The sequence below is a fragment of the Dasypus novemcinctus genome, chromosome 19 (assembly GCF_030445035.2).
Source record: "Dasypus novemcinctus isolate mDasNov1 chromosome 19, mDasNov1.1.hap2, whole genome shotgun sequence".
NCBI classification, from domain to species: Eukaryota; Metazoa; Chordata; class Mammalia; order Cingulata; family Dasypodidae; genus Dasypus; species Dasypus novemcinctus.
This window is the reverse complement of record NC_080691.1, coordinates 39637551-39653282: the sequence shown is the minus strand read 5'-3', so window position 1 is coordinate 39653282 and position 15732 is coordinate 39637551. Positions and strand designations below refer to the sequence as shown.

General features: G+C 45.9%; 1 protein-coding gene across 2 annotated transcripts in view; it reads right to left on the bottom strand.

The window, feature by feature from the left end:
• Positions 1-11940, bottom strand: part of OSBP2 (oxysterol binding protein 2) — a 244718-nt gene extending 232778 nt beyond the window's left edge. The window contains exon 1 of one of the 2 annotated variants that reach the window (XM_012520769.3): positions 11123-11940. In XM_012520769.3, coding sequence (XP_012376223.2) covers positions 11123-11760 — 638 coding nt within the window. In that variant the 5' untranslated portion in view covers positions 11761-11940. The remainder of the gene's footprint in view (positions 1-11122) is intronic. The other variant, XM_058281670.2, reaches the window with a different exon arrangement.
• Positions 11941-15732: the final 3792 nt, after the last annotated feature.

The window sequence follows — 15732 nt, the reverse complement described above, 5'->3', positions numbered from 1 at the left end:
GAAGAGCTGGACCTTGGATCAGTCAGGGGTGATTGGAAGTACTCCAAACAGAAGAAATTCAATACAGGGAACTGCTTACACAGGGGATGGACTTGCTGAGAAGGCGAAGCAGTGACAAAGTCACCTGGATAAGGAGCTAGCACCACAGCGGGGCTGCACAGTCCAGGGACAGAGGCTGGGGTATCTGTTAAGTGGCCAGAGTCCCCTACCTTAGCAGAAGGCAAGCCTGAACTGTGATGAGGCAGTAGTGATGGAGAGGAAAAGCTAGAGAAGGGACAGACGGGGCTTGGCAGTGCATTCTGATGCGGGGTGGGGTGGGGGGGGGTGGGGAAGGGAGGCAGCCAGTGTGACTCAGGTTTCCAACCCAAGCCTGGGTGGTGGGGAGCTATTCATAGAAAGAGGAGAATCAGGAGATGGAGCAAGTTTATGGGGAAAATTAGGACTCAAGTCACTAGAACTGCTCAGAATGTCGGCATGTGGAGGAGTGTTTTTGCACTCCTCCAAAACATGCTGCTAGCCTGCCCGTGACCTCTCTGCAACACCCACATGCTAAATGTCAAGAGAATAGACTTCCAGTGGATGTTTACACGTTATTGACCTGTGCATTCCTTTTCAGCTTCCTAACGGTCTTAGAGTATGCAACACTGAACGATATTTCAAATTAAAGCCGAATCCAATATAATAAGGCCAACTTCTGGGGCGCCCAACCTGTCCTGCAGGCTTGCACCCTGAGCTTTACTTTTTCAGGGACTCTGCAACGGGACAGTCTTTTCCATTCCCGTCCTTAAAGTATTACCTAAATGGACAGCAGAAACAGTATTTCCTAAGTCCTCAGACTCCAAGACAGTTGGCCTTGGCAAGTCTGGCTCACTGGAGGAATTCATGCACAATCCATCTTAGAGGCAAAGATGTCTAGGGGCACAATCTTTTTTTTTTTAAGACTTATTTTATTTATTTATGTCTCCCCTCCCCCCATTGTTTGCATTCACTAATTCTTCTCTGTGTCTGTTCGTTGTTTGCTTGTCTTTTTTTTTTCTTAGGAGGCACCAGGAACTGAACCCAAGACCTCCCAGGTAGAAGGGAGGTGCCCAATTGCTTGAGCAACCTCCATTCCTGTTGGCTGTGTCTCTCGTGTTTCCTCCTTGTGTCTCTCCGTTGCATCATCCCAGTGCATCATCTAATTGCATCAGCTCACCACACCAGCCCATGTCATCAGCTCTCTGTCTTGCTTGTCTTCTTTAGGAGGCACCAGGTACCAAACCTGGGACTTCCCATGTGGAAGACAGGTGCCAAATTGCTTGAGCCACATCTGCTTCCCTGCACAATCTTTTGTTACCTGGCCACCACCCCAAAATGGGCCCAGCTTGCCAAATGCTGAATGGTCTTGCTCAGTTAGAGGGCTTTCAACGTTTACTTTCACTTGACTACAGCCTCTTTTCTTTATAGATCCAGGCTAATTTCCTTGAGGCCTTCCTTATAAGTGGCTCAGCCATTCCTGGAACAGATCAGTCTGAACAATAAATAAAGTAAAACCAATGCTTCTATCTGAAATCATTTCCTATGGAACAAATGTCATTTACAATGTCATCAAATGGGCAAGTGGTATATAACCAAACAGGATCATGCTTAATCAAACCCATTTTGTCATTAATTGGCTAAAGTTTATATTTGGAACACTATATTAGTCTGCCAAAGAGGTGCTGATGCAAAGTACCAGAAATCTGTTGGGTTTTATAAAGTGTATTTATTTGGGGTAAAAGCTTATGGTCACAAGGCCCTAAAGAGTCCAACTCAGGGTCGCTTTCTCACCAAAGTCAGTTGTCACGTGTTGAAGCAAGATGGCAGCTGATCTCTGCAAAGGTTCAGCCTTCTCCTCTGGGCTTCCTCTCTCTTAGCTATAGGCTGGCACAGGGCTTGTCTCTCAGGGCTTCCTTTCTCTCCTGGCATAGGGCTTGTTTCTTTCTGGGCTTTCCTGTTTTATCTTTTTTTTTTAGGAGGTACCAGGGATTGAACCTAGGACCTTGTAAAGGGGAAGCAGGAGCTCAACCAGTTGAGCTACATCTGTTCCCCATCTTTCTGGGCTTTCTGTATCAGTCTCAGTTGTTCTGGTCTCTTTTCAAGGTCAGCTGCAAACTATCAGGTGAATGGGTCATCTCTCCCTGGGGCTTCAAGGTCAAATATTGCTGTGCTCTCTCTTCCCGTGTATCTATCTGGAGTTTCCATTTTATAACAGACCCACCAATGGGGCAGGGACTCAACCTGAGTCATGCTTTACTGACATAGTTGAATCAAAGCCCTAATCTTAACAGGTAATTTAATCAAGGGACCCTCAACTGAATCCAATATAATCAAAGGGTATCACACCCAGATGAAGAGATTAGTTTACAAATATAATCTCTCTCTTTTTGGGATTCACAAACATAATCTCAAACTGTCACAAACACTTTCTCCATTAAGGTCCTGCTTAGCCAATACCTTTGAAAATTTTACATCAATTATGAATACTTCCCTAATTTCATATGTAATTACATGTTCCTGACACAATTTCACATAATCACATGTTCCTTATGAGATGAGAACTGATGATGAAAAAAAATTTTAATGGAAACAAAAAACTGGGAAAAAATTGAGCACAAAGCCATATCATCCTTATTGATATCCCAAAAGACTGTAAATGTCTGGATATGTAAAAAAGACTGCTAAGCAACAGGATGAGAACCTCGTGTATTCTTTCATTTATATTCTCAGCACATTGTTGGAACCATTACCCATACCTCCCAGAAATACTTTCCATATGTGACAATACTTACAAAGAGCATGTGAAAATTCCTGGTAATATGAATGCTACTACGCCCAACTGTTGGCACCTTCTCCTTAGAATAAGCTTAAGCAATCATATGAGCTTCTCAAGAAAAAGCCAGAGCATAAGTACCAGAGGAAGCCACAATTAAAAGAGAAACTTTAGGGAAAAACAAGGAGCAGACAATGAGCATAAACAACAAGCAAAAACAAACAAAACTATGAGCAAACAGACAAGGGAGCCATCAGGGGAAGGGTGGGGGTAGAAATTCTAATCCAAATACCCACAGTTTTTCAGTTGAGGTAAAAATAATGGAAAGGCCCTGCCCCAATCAAGACAGCAGAGTGAGAAGCTTCAGTGTTCTGTCCCTCCACAGAAGCTTTGAACAATCAGCAAGGACTGGCAAAAATACTCAAAGTTCCAGAAAACAGTTAAAGGACTGCAGTAACAGGGTGACTGCCAAATCAGAAAAAGGCTGCCTAAAAGCGGTAGGCTCTCCGGGCACTCTGGCTGGCCCTCTCCTACCCCTCACTGTCTTGGCACACAGCCAGCCCACGTTTCCAGTACAGATCCCTGATCCCAGTTCCAGAGGGAGGACAGTAACTCTCGAGCACATACAGGGAGCATGTATGTCTGGCCCTGTCTGTCTGGTGGCCTTAGACTCAGGACTCACTGTCCCAGAACATGCCCTTCATGTAGACGGCGGTCACAGAGCTCTTCTACAGAATGCTGTGGGGGAGTAGCGAAGTGACTGCCTGGGGTGAGGGACTGCTGCCTGTAGGACAACCAGTGCAGTGCCCAGGACCATGAGGAAATGTTCCCTAGGGAAGAGGGGACACATGTATTTGTGGTAAATGGGAGAATTCCTAGGGCCAGACATGCATGCCCAATAAAGACACATGTGAAGAAAGGATCAGGGAGGGCCCTAAGCTTTGGCCTGGAGCTATTCTCTAAACTCATCGTATGGGTAAGCTCTGAAGGAGAGCTCTTGCACAGGTCAATCTGCAAAGTCTGAGAAAGGTGTGTTGTTTTTTTTTTGGTTAGCTTCCAGCATTCAAGGAAAGCTCTGTCATAACATTAACTGGATACAGGCTTAAGGAACAGATGCTTCAGAGTCCAAATTCTAGTAATAAAACATTAAAATACCACAATGTCCAGGTTTCAACAACAAAAATATACACAAAGAAACAGGAAGTGATGGTCCAGGCAAAGAAGAAGATTAAAGCATCAGAAATCATCAGTGAGGAGAATCAGACCTGGGACATACCAGACAAAGACTTTTAAAAAATGAAATGGTCCTAAATATGCTAAAAAAGCTAAGGAAAAACATGAAAACATGGAAAAGAACTAAAAGCAATCAGGAAAAAGATAGATGAACATTAGGAAAATATCAGCAGAGAAATGGAAATTATAAAAAGGAACCAAAGAGAGCTAAAGACCACAGTAATAGAAATTAAAAATTCCTTACAGGTGATCAACGACAGATCAGAGCTGGCAGAAGAATCAGTGAACTTGAAGAAAAGTGTATTAGTCAGCCAAAGTGGTGCTGATGCAAAACACCAGAAATCTGTTGGCTTTTATAAAGGGTATTTATTTGGGGTAGAAGCTTACAGTTACCAGGCCATAAAGTGTAAGTTACTTCCCTCATCAAAGTCTGTTGCCATGTGTAGCAGCGAGATGGCTGCTGAGATCTTCCTCTTAAGGCTCCAGGGTCCCAGCTTCTTCCAATCTCAGCTGTAGGCTGGGACAAGTCTTATCTCTCTCCTGGGGCTCATTTCTCTCTGGGCTCAGCTGCTCTTTTCTCTCCTCAAGGTTAGCTACAGACTATCAGGCTCTCTAGGCTTTGTCTCTCTCCCCAAGGATCGAGTCTCTCCAGGCTCAGCTTCTCTGCTATATCCCATGTTTACTTCCTGGGCTCCAGCTCAAAACTCCAACTAAACTCATCTGCCTTGTTGTTTTCCTACTGATGTAGCCCAATCAAAGCCTTAATCATAATTTAACCAAGTAAGAGTGAAACCCTTGAATCCAATACAATCTAATGTTCCCAGAGGAACAAACCAATTTACAAACATAATCCAACACCTATTTTTGGAATTCATAAGTAATACCAAACTGCTACAAGAAGACAATTGAAATCTTCTGAGGAGCAGAAAGAAGAATGAAGAAAAGTGAGTAGAACCTGAGGAACCTGTTGGACATGATCAGGTATACCAATATACACATTATGGGAGTTCCAGAAGGAGGAGGAAGAAGGGGGCAGAGAGAATATTCAAAGAAATAAGGATTGAAAACTTACCAAATTTAACATGAAGCATGAATATGCACATCCAGCTGCTTAATGAACTACAAACAGGATATATCCAAATAGATATGCACTTTGCCATGTTATAATCTAATTGTCAATTGTCTTACTTTGTCAAAGACAAAGTAAGAATTCTGAAAGCTCCAAGAGAGAAACAGTGAGTCACATACAAGGGAACTTCAATGAAGTTAACTGCTGACTTCTCACTGGAAACCGTGGAGACAAGAAGGCAGTGGGAAGACACAGTTAAAGTGCTGAAAGCAAAAAATTACCAACCAAGAATTCCATATCCAGCAAAACTGTCTTTCAAAAATTGAGGGAGGAATTAAGACACTGCCAGGTAAACAGAAGTGAAGGGACTTCCTCACCACATTCCTACAAGAAATGCTGAAGGGAGTGCTGCAGATTGAAACGAAAGGGCATTAGACAATTGTTTGAATCATGGGAAGAAATAAAAATCTCTAGTAAAGATAATGACATGGGTAATATAAATACCAGCGCTATTGTATTTTTTATTGGTACTCCACTTTTTACTTCCTACAGAATCAAAAAGGCAAATGAATATAATATAATAATAAATCAATGGTTTGGGACTCATAATGTATAAATACGTAATCTGTGACAAGAACTACATAAACGTGGGGATTGAAGGAGTATAAGAACATATTTTTATGCTTTATTGAAGTTAAATAGATATCAAAGCATATGAGATTTGTTATAGATTTAGGATGTTAGATTTAAGCCCCATGGTAACCACAAAGAAAATATCAGAGAAAATGCAAGATCAAAGAGGCAGAAAGTAGAGTACAGGTTACCAGGGGTGGGGTGCAGGGATAACAGAGTTAATGCAAAATGAATACAGGATTTCTGTTTGGTGTGAAGAGAAAGTTCTAGTAATGAATGGTGATGATGGCCCTGCAACACAGTGAATGTGATTAATTCCACTAAATGGTATACTTAGGGGGGTTGGGATAGAAAGATTTATGCTGTGTATGTTTACACAATTTAAAAAAAAAGAGAGAGAAACTAATACAATAATGACCATTAAATGCAATACATGATACTGGCTGGGATCTAAGAATGGAAAAGAAATGGCTCAAAAGGACATTATGGGGACATAAGAAAAATTGAAATGTAGAATATAAGCTTTATATCAATGTTGAATTTCTTGAATTTGACAACTGCACTTAAGGTGATTATATAAGTGAATATCCTTGTTTGTAGGAAGTGTACATGAAAGTATTATGGGTTCAAGGATTATAATATCTGCAACCTGCTCTCCAATGCTCAGAAAATAGATGAGAGAGAAAGAGAAGGAATGCAAATGTGGCAAAATATTAAAATTGGTGAATTCTGGGTATTGGGGGGGTTGGAGTTCTCTTTCAGGGGTTTGTGTTATTTTTGAAACCTGTAAGTTTGAAATCACTTAAAAGGTTAAAAATGTTAAAAAATGCATGTGATTTAGAGGCACAAGGCAACATTTTTGATGATGGAAAGTGTTCTGTATCTGAACTGTGATGACGGTTGCACAGTTGTATACATTTGTCAAAACAAACTTTACATAAAATGGATGCATTTTATTATATGTAAATTGTACCTCAAGAAAGTTGGTTAAACAGAAAAAAAATGGGGATTGTGCAAGTCAAGACTATAATTAGATGTCATATAACACTCATTTGATTCACAAAAATAAAAAAGTTGACAATGCCAAGTATCTCTTATTTATTGCTGGTGGTATAAATTGATACAGCTACTGTGTAAAAAAGTTTAGCATAAAACATAAAACATACTTCACAACCCAGTGATTGTAACCCAAGAGAAATTCCTACATGTGTACAAAAATTTACATGGTGACCCATGAACTCTTGGGCAAGTAAAAAGTGATATATTCACACAGTGGACTATTATGTAGCAGTCAAAATTAGACTCATAAAAATCATATACCGCACAAACTCTTTTTTATAAAGTTAAAAATGGTTGAAATAAAAAATATACCGTTGAGTTGTATGTAGTTGAGATAAAACTAAATCAAACTACAAACATCAAGTAAAAATGGATCAAAGACCTAAATATAAGAACCAGGACCATAAAACTCCTAAAAGAGAATGTAAGGAAGCATCTTCAGAATCTTGTGTTGGGCAATGATTTCTTAGACTTTATAACCAAAGCATAAGCTAGAAAAGAAAATAGAGATAAATGGGACCTCACCAAAATTAAAACTTTTGTGTCTCAAAAGACTTTATCATGAAAGTAAAACGACCACTTACATAATTGAGGAAAATATTTGGAAAGCACAAATCCAAAAAGGGCCTACTATCCAGAATATATAAAGAAATCCTTCAACTTGACAACAAAAAGACAAACAATCCCATTAAAAAATAGGCAAAAGACTTGAATATACATTTCTCCAAAGAAGATATATAAATGACCAAAAAGCACAGGAAAATACTTTGAACATCATTGGCCACTAGGGAAATGCAAATCAAAACCCCAATAAGAAACCATCTCCCACCCACTAGAATGGTTACCATTAAAAAATGGAAAATTACAAGTGTTGGAGAGGATGTGGTGAAATAGGAACATTCATTCATTGCTGGTGAGAATGTAAAATGGTATAGCCACTGTGGAATATGGTTTGGAAGTTCCTCAGAAAGCTAGGTAAAGAATTACCATCTGACCCAGCAATCCCACCCAGCAGGGACTCTTACAGATGTGTGCATACCAATATTCTTAGCAGCATTAACCACAACTGCCAAAAGGTGGAAGCAACTCAAGTGCCCACCAATCGATGAAAGGATAAACAAAATGTGGTATATCCATACAATGGAATATTACTCAGCCATAAAAATGAATGAAGTGATGATGCTTGTGACAGCATGGATGAACCTTGAGGACATCATGTTGAGTGAAATAAGCTAGACACAAGGACAAATACTGTATGATCTCATGGAAATACTTAGAATGAGCAAGCTCATCAAGTCAGAATCTAGAATATACGTTATTCTAGAGTGGGTGTAGGAAATAGGGAATTAAGACTTTAAATGTGCGATGTTTCTATTTGGGACAATGGGAAGTTTTGGTAATGGATGGTAGCACAATATTGTGAACGAAATTAACAGCAATGAATTATATATTTCTTTAAAAACTTAATCAAATGGAAAGAAAGGAAATGGTGAGCAGGATTTAGGATGGTGGTTACCCCGGAGAGGGGAGGCTGAGGGGGGGAGGCGGGGCACAAGAGAAATGTGCCCATACTTTCTCTTGCCATAAGGCATCACTTAGTTAAATTTACAGAGCAGTCTTTCTAAAAGGGAAGCTAGCAAGAGAAATGGCCCTGACTCCTTCTCTGCCAGCCACATTGCCCTAGCAGGTAAATCTGGCTCTACCTAGGGGGCAAAATTTAAAAAATGGTTTCACCCTGTTTTCAGATCCTTTTGTTTGAAAAAGGAACATGAAACCTCTTCAGCTGGCAAGCCCCTGAATCTTGCCTCTGTCCCAGCCACAGGCACGCGGAGAACTACTGAGAGCTGGGGCAGGGATGGGGTGGATGGGTGGGAGTCTGGGGATGGCGGGAAGAAATGGTGCACATCCACAGACAGCCCACCCTGCTGCAGGGGGGGATTGGGGGCTACAGGCCTGGAGGATGCTCAGGAGGTGGCCCCAGACGGCAGGATTGGGCTCAGAAGTGGGGGACAGGGAGAGCAGTATCGCTGAAAGACACAAGCAGGGAAAGGCCCAAGACTTCTCCAGAAGACAGAAACGGAGCGCATGGAGGAAGGGGCTGCTCTGGCTCCAAACCAGGAGGGCCTTTCTCGCCAGACGACACAAGTTGTTTTTGCACTCGGCTCTGGAGGCATTCGGCTGGGGTACAAAGAACCTGTCAACTGTAGCGAGCATAATACCAGACAAACGTCAGGAGTCATTCATCCCACTACATCGATCCAAGCAACAATCCCATCCACCTCTCGATCTGGAAATATCGCAAAACTAACAGAGCTGGGCTGTGCAAGCACACATACAAAAAACTTATGTCTACCCCTTCCTCTCCCCAAACAAATATTTGTCCCCACAACCGTATCTGCAAGCAGTAAGGATGTTGCCTAGTTACCCAGGGAATCTGCTCATTTGAGATGATCTTAAAATGCCAATAGTCTATTCATAATCCTTGTAAGAAAAGAAGATGGTTTGCCTTTGCTATTAAAATCAACAACTCTGAAAAATACAAATAAATCATGAGGTCAGGTTCTAGTACCACGCCAGCAAGGCTTTCCTAGAATTGAAATCATCACCTTGACCTTCACAGTACAGCAGTATCTGGGAAAATGGATCACTGGGTAACGCTGAGCTCAAGGGTGAGTGGACATTAGGACATCTCTGGGCCAGGCATAGACTTTGCAGTCCAGGTGGCTCGGGTCTGAATCTCTGTACCCCCTCAGGCCAGCTACTTCCCCTGTCAGTCCTCAGAACTCCTCATTTGTACAACAGGACAACACTGGGCCCACCTCACCACACAGTGAAATGAGCAAATGAAACGGAAGATGGAGAGAGGTGCGCAGCCGACGTGCCCTGTATGTTACATCCTTTGATTTTAAGAAGACAGAGTGATGCTTACTTATAGCAAAACCATGATTGTCCCTCTCATGGGATGTTTACCTGCCTGGTAGGAGGGCTGTCCCAAGACTGGTGAGAGAGCAAGGTACTGTTGGGAAAAAGATCTCTTTCTCCTCAGTCTCCTAACCAAGAACTCTGATCAATGGGCAGATAATACCCTAAGAGAAGGGGACATTGGAAACCCATTTCGGCTTTCCGCCCTGCTAGGAATTAAAAGCAGCCGGTGAGAACCATCCCTTAACTTCAGTGAGGGTCCCAAATTCTCAGGTGCATCATAGACTCGACCATCTCAAAAAGCCGTGTTCCCAAAACACTAGAGAGGACCGTGGGAACCCTGAGCAGGGGACAGGAACAGAAACTACCTGGCGAAGTGAAGTGAGCAAGGTGTTCCGAGTTGAAGCGAGCAGCAAGGCAGAGCTCCTGCTTGCTCCCGCAGCTGTGCCCACCCCCCAGCATCATGGGCACCACCGGGAAGCTGGCTAAAAGGCAAAAATTCAGACCTCTCCCCAGATTCACCAAACAAGAAATGAAGTGGGAAGGGCCCAGCACTTTGGGTTTTAATGAGCCCTCCAGGGGATTCTGATGCAGACTTGAGTTTATCACCTGAGTAAAGTCAATCCATGCCCAGGAAACATACCCAGGCCATGGCCAGCAAGAAAAGAGAGGAAACCTTCAGTATCTTTTCCCCCCACTTCAACCAGTTTCACTAGGAAGGCAGTGTGAGCCATCTCCCTGTGGGACTTCAATCTTGAGCCCCACGCTGCTTCTGGAATGCAAAGGGGACAGCAGAACATTTTTGGATGCCAAGGTGGGCTCCCGAAGGACAGGAGCCATGTCTGATATGGCTGTGAGTCCCCTGTTCCCAGCACTGAGGGACGGACAATCATTCTTCTCAGGAGTGGGACAAGGTGACCTCCCCTGCCTCCCCCATCCATGACACAGTGACCTAATCAGAAAGGGCAAGGACTTTGGGGTTTGACTCCAGCCAGCGGCAGCCAAAGGGAGACAAGAAGAAGGCATGCTTCTGTCCCCCTCTTCCTGAAAAATGGACCCAGCTGACCTCAGAAACAATCTACAGGTAACCACAGACTCAGTGGGCAAATTGCCACGGAGCTCAGCTCTAAGGAACTCAGGTCCCTACAGGAAGCTGTCCCAGGCCCCACAACCACCAAGGGAGGGACTAAAGAAAGCCCCAGTGATCATGCCCTGGCTCTACCTCCCCACTAGCCCCCTACACCCAAGCTCATCAGAGGCCAAGTCCCAGAGGGCTCCCGGGCCCTGGCCCGCTAGCTCTGGAGGCAGGCCACAGGTGTTGGTTATCTCTCTGTTGTCCCCAACATCCCTAGGCTAAAGGCGGTGTCCCCCAAGCCTGGAGGCGGCCCAGAGGCCCCACCCTGGCACTTCCCTACCTGTAGTAAGACAGGAGGCCATTGCTGAGCACGAACCAGCGGCGCTGATAGCCCTTCAGGTAGTTGGTCCACTTGAGGAGCCAGCCCTTGACGCTGTCCACAGGCAGTAACATCGCGGGGGCAGCGGCAGGCGAGCTAGCAGAACAGGTCGCTTGCCCAAAGGACCCTGTCCTTGCCTGTCCGGGTCGTGGGAGAGCCTGGGGCTTTGACGTCACCAGGGGCCCGGACCCGGGTTTGATCAAGGGCATGCCCGCCGCTGCTGGCCCTAGGACCGGCACCTGGTCGGAGGTGGCCTTGGCGACGGGCCCAGCCCGCACACCTGGGCCCGCCCCCAGCCCCAACATCACTTCGGATTGCGGCGCGGGCCCCGGCCCTGGCTCCGGCAGCGGCTTGGACGCAGGCTCCGATCCTGGCACCGGCTCAGAAACGGGCTCCGACACCTGTTCCGACACCCGCTCGGGCTCGGACACTGGCTGGGGCTGAGGCTTTGGCTCCGGCTCGGAGCCGGGCGCAGACGAGCTCATGCCCGGCGCCGCCGTGTGGCAGGACAGGCAGGGGACCACCGTGAAGAGCGACGAGAGCCCGCGGGAGCGGCCGCCGCAGCCGCCGCCTCGGCACGCAGCGGCCGCTTTCCCCATAGAGCCAGGCGACCCGAGCGCGGCGGAGCCCTGCGCGGGGGTGGCGGTGGCGGTGGGGTTGGAGGGGGTGGGCGCGAGGGCGGGGTCGGGAGGCGGGGCCGGGGGCGCCTGCGCCGTCACGTGCGCGCGGCGCGCGGCGAGAGCGCGCGCGGACCCCTCCGCCACCTCGTGCGCCCCGCGCCGCCCGGCGGGCGTGGTCCCGGCGCGGGGCAGGCGCCGGCCGTGCCCTCTGGCCCCGGTGTGTCCCCTGGCGTGGCCAGCGCCTGGCTTGCGGTCTGGCCTTTGGAAGGCGCGCCCTGAAAACACCTGTGGGCCGAGAGCGTCGTGGGGGTAGGGGACGGCGCGCTTCGGGCCACCATCCTTTCCTGCGCCCCAACCGGTGCCAGGCGCTGGGAGAACAATGATGAATGCGGAGGCCGCGGGCTCCCAGCGCAGCTCTGCGCGCGGGGTCCGGCGCCGGTGTCTCTCCACTCCCGGTGGCAGGTGCGGCGCTCAGGACCACGAGAGCACGGGACACGGAAAAACAGGGCTTAGCCAGGTGACCGTGAAAGCTGAGGAAGATGCCCCCTTTCCCGGCGGCAGCGCATCACGCAAGCGGAGGCATAGTTGAGGTTCTCTAGAAGAGGATTTTTGTAAACCCAGAATGTTAAGATTTCAAGAACCTCCTTCACCTGGATCTGGGTAGACCCGGGTGAACCTGGCGGCCGTGTCTGTGTATTTTTCTTGGGAAGGTATATAGTGTTCTTGGAATTTTCAAAGGAGTCTGTGAGCCCAGAAAGTTTAAACGCCCCTAATTTGAAAGAATGTATTCTAAAGGGGCAAGTTACTACAAATGACTGGATATTTACATATCTGGAATTACTGGAAAGGTTGGATATTAGACTTGTGCAGGCTCCCCTGGGCTCATCCTCACCTGTCCTACCCCTCCCTTACCAGCCCTCCATTCCTGATTTTTTTTTTTTAGGAGGTATTGGGGATTGAACCTGGGACCTTGTACATGTGAAGCACTTACTCAACTACTGAGCTACCCCTGCTCCACCTTTCCTGATCTTTGCTGGTGACACCATGACCTGTGCAAGGACCGGCCTCCTCCATGAGGTGATGGTGGGAAGAGAGCGGTTCTGGGCAGGGGAGGTGCAAGCACCACTGAGCAGAAGGTCACTCCTGAATGGTGATCTTACCTGAAGTTTTGCATGGGCTCCAGAGGTCAGAGACCTGCCCATCTTGGTCTAGCCCGAAAGGACAACAGTGGGCCCCATCTTCAGTGTGCTGAGGCACCCCAAGGAAAGGTGATTGCCTGGGGGGAACAGTGGGATGGTGGAGAACTGGGAAACAGGGTGGCAGGCTTACTTGTCACATATATCCTGTTTACACCTGCTAAAGCTGCCCAAAACAATATATTAGAAATGGTGGCTTTTACGATGGGGGGTTAATAGCTTACAAGCTTACAGTTTGGAGGCTGGGAAAAATGTCTAAACCAAGGCATTATCAGGCGATGCTTTCTCATCAGAGACTGGCTGCCAGTGATCCTGGACTCCTCTACATGGCAGTGTCTGCTGGTCAATCCCTCCCTTCCGGGTTTCCTTGCTTTCAGCTCCTTGCTTCCGTGGCTTTCTCTTTTCTCTCTCTGAATTACATTCTTTCATAAAGGACTTCAGTAAGAGAATTGAGACCCATCACTGAAGTAGCCTAATCAAAAGACCCTATTGGCAATAGGTTCACACCCACATGAATGGATTAGCTTTAAGAACATACTTTTCTGGGGTGCATATACCTTCAAACCACCACATATCCTTTTGAACAAGATTTTTACTGTGTGAATGTTTCACCTACTCAAAAAATAATTGCTTAAAATCACCCCAGGGAAACTAATTAGGAACTTGAGTTTTCCAGCCCCATCTCTCAGAGATTCTGTCTGACCCAATAGGTCTGAAGTGGAGGCAGGAGCATGCAATTTTAACAGGTTCCTCAGCGGGTTCTGATGTGGTTATGTGGGTACTTTGATGGACAATGATGTGCAGGCAGAATCTCGGGCGTTGGGAGTCAGACCCACTGAGGAAATCCCAGCTCAGCCACTTTCTAGCTGTGGGTCCTTCAACCACACCTTTGAACTCCCACTTGCTCACCTATAAAGTTTGCACTGAGTCAGAAGGACGTGGAGGGGAAGGGCGTTCAAAGCAAAAGAACTGGCGCACACAGAGCCCCACATCAGGAGAGAACACCTCGTCTGGGGAATAATAAAAGCTCATTATGTTTGGAAAAGTGGGACAGGAGATGGGGACAGAGAGCTGGCTGAGCATCACACTATGAAGAATGCCCTTCATCCTACAGAAAGTGGGGCTCCTGGGACAAGAGAGCTTTTTCAATTTTAAAGTGCCAGACCCTTCTCCTTGGAAATACAGCTGACTTCAAGTCTGGGGCAGGAAAGTTGCAAGATGACCCTGCTGGAGACATCTTATCATATCACAAGTTTAAGAGGCTATTCAAGACCACCAAAATTGTGTCAAAAGGACTCAGAAGTCAACTTGCAGGGGCTCCCACTGGACATGGATGGGACACTTGAAACATCAAAAAGAAGAGTGTGATGGAGCTGGACTCAAATGTGATCTTTGTCCACAAGCCTCTCCTGTAACTTTTACCGGAACTGTAGTTGGTGCTGGGGTCTAGTGTATACCCAGGGGACCTGAATCTCTGGACTGACCATGTGATAGCCAGGCCCTAAGCCTCAACAGACTTGCAACTCCTACACTCTGGTTTATTGGACTTACCCCACTCAGCTAACATGGAGGTGAAGAAGGTCAATCACCACACCAGGGAGCCAAGAGTGCCTACAACTGAAAGCAGGAGAATTGCATCCAGCATCCATGTGGAATCTAAGCCCCCTCTTGATATAGATGTGGAGTGGACACAACCATTCCAGGGTCCACAGGATGGAGGAATAGAGTATGGATTAGAGTGGTCTTACTGATATTCTATTCATAAACTATTGTGATTAGTAATTGAAGAAAATGTGGCATTGGTGTGGAGAAAGTGGCCATGGTAGCTGCTGGGGGTAGGGAATGGGAGGAAGTGATGTGATGTGGGGGCATTTTAGGGGGTTAGAGTTGTCCTGGGTGGTGCTGCAGGGACAGTTACCAGACATCGTATGTCCTCCCATGGCCCACTGGGTGGACTGTGGGAGAGTGTGGGCTATGGTGTGGACCATTGACCATGAGGTGCAGCAGTGCTCAGAGATGTATTCACCAAGTGCAATGAATGTCTCATGATGATGGAGGAGGTTGTTGTTATGGGAGGAGGAGTAAGGTGAGGGGGGAGGGGGGTATATGGGGACCTCATATTTTTTTTAACGTAACATTAAAAAAATAAAGACAAAAAAAAAAGAGTGATTACCAGGGGTTGAAACATCGAATATATATTTTTAAAATCCCTAAGTTAAGCACACAAGTTCATATAGTTAAGGAGAAAACCTCACTCATTGCCACTGAAGGTTGCCTCAGTGCCAATTCATTATTCTGAAAACTGATAAAGGGAAAATGATAAGTCTATATCCTGCCTTTCTTGTACAGACAATCTCATAGTAACCAAGAAATTTAGGAGAGGAAATCTTCCTTAGAAAATAATTCCAGTAAATAAATCCAGAAGGACTGATAAAAAAAATAGAAGGAGGAATCATCTTTTGACAACCCCTAATGAAATAATGGACCTAGGCAATGCCCATCAATAGTTACTAAAACTATTAGGTGAAAGGTCGATGGGGACTTTATAAAGGAAGGACCAAGCTGACAGCAGAATCTACTGATCAATGTTGGCCTCACCAAAAGTGCAACAAGATAAGTGCCTTCTGATGTGACCTGGTAGAAACATAACATCACCCATGAAGTATTCTTGCTATCCACCTCCCATTAAACCTGAATTCATCAAACTTCTAGCTCTTCATTAAAAGAAATGCAGGGGACAGAGAAGATGTTAAAT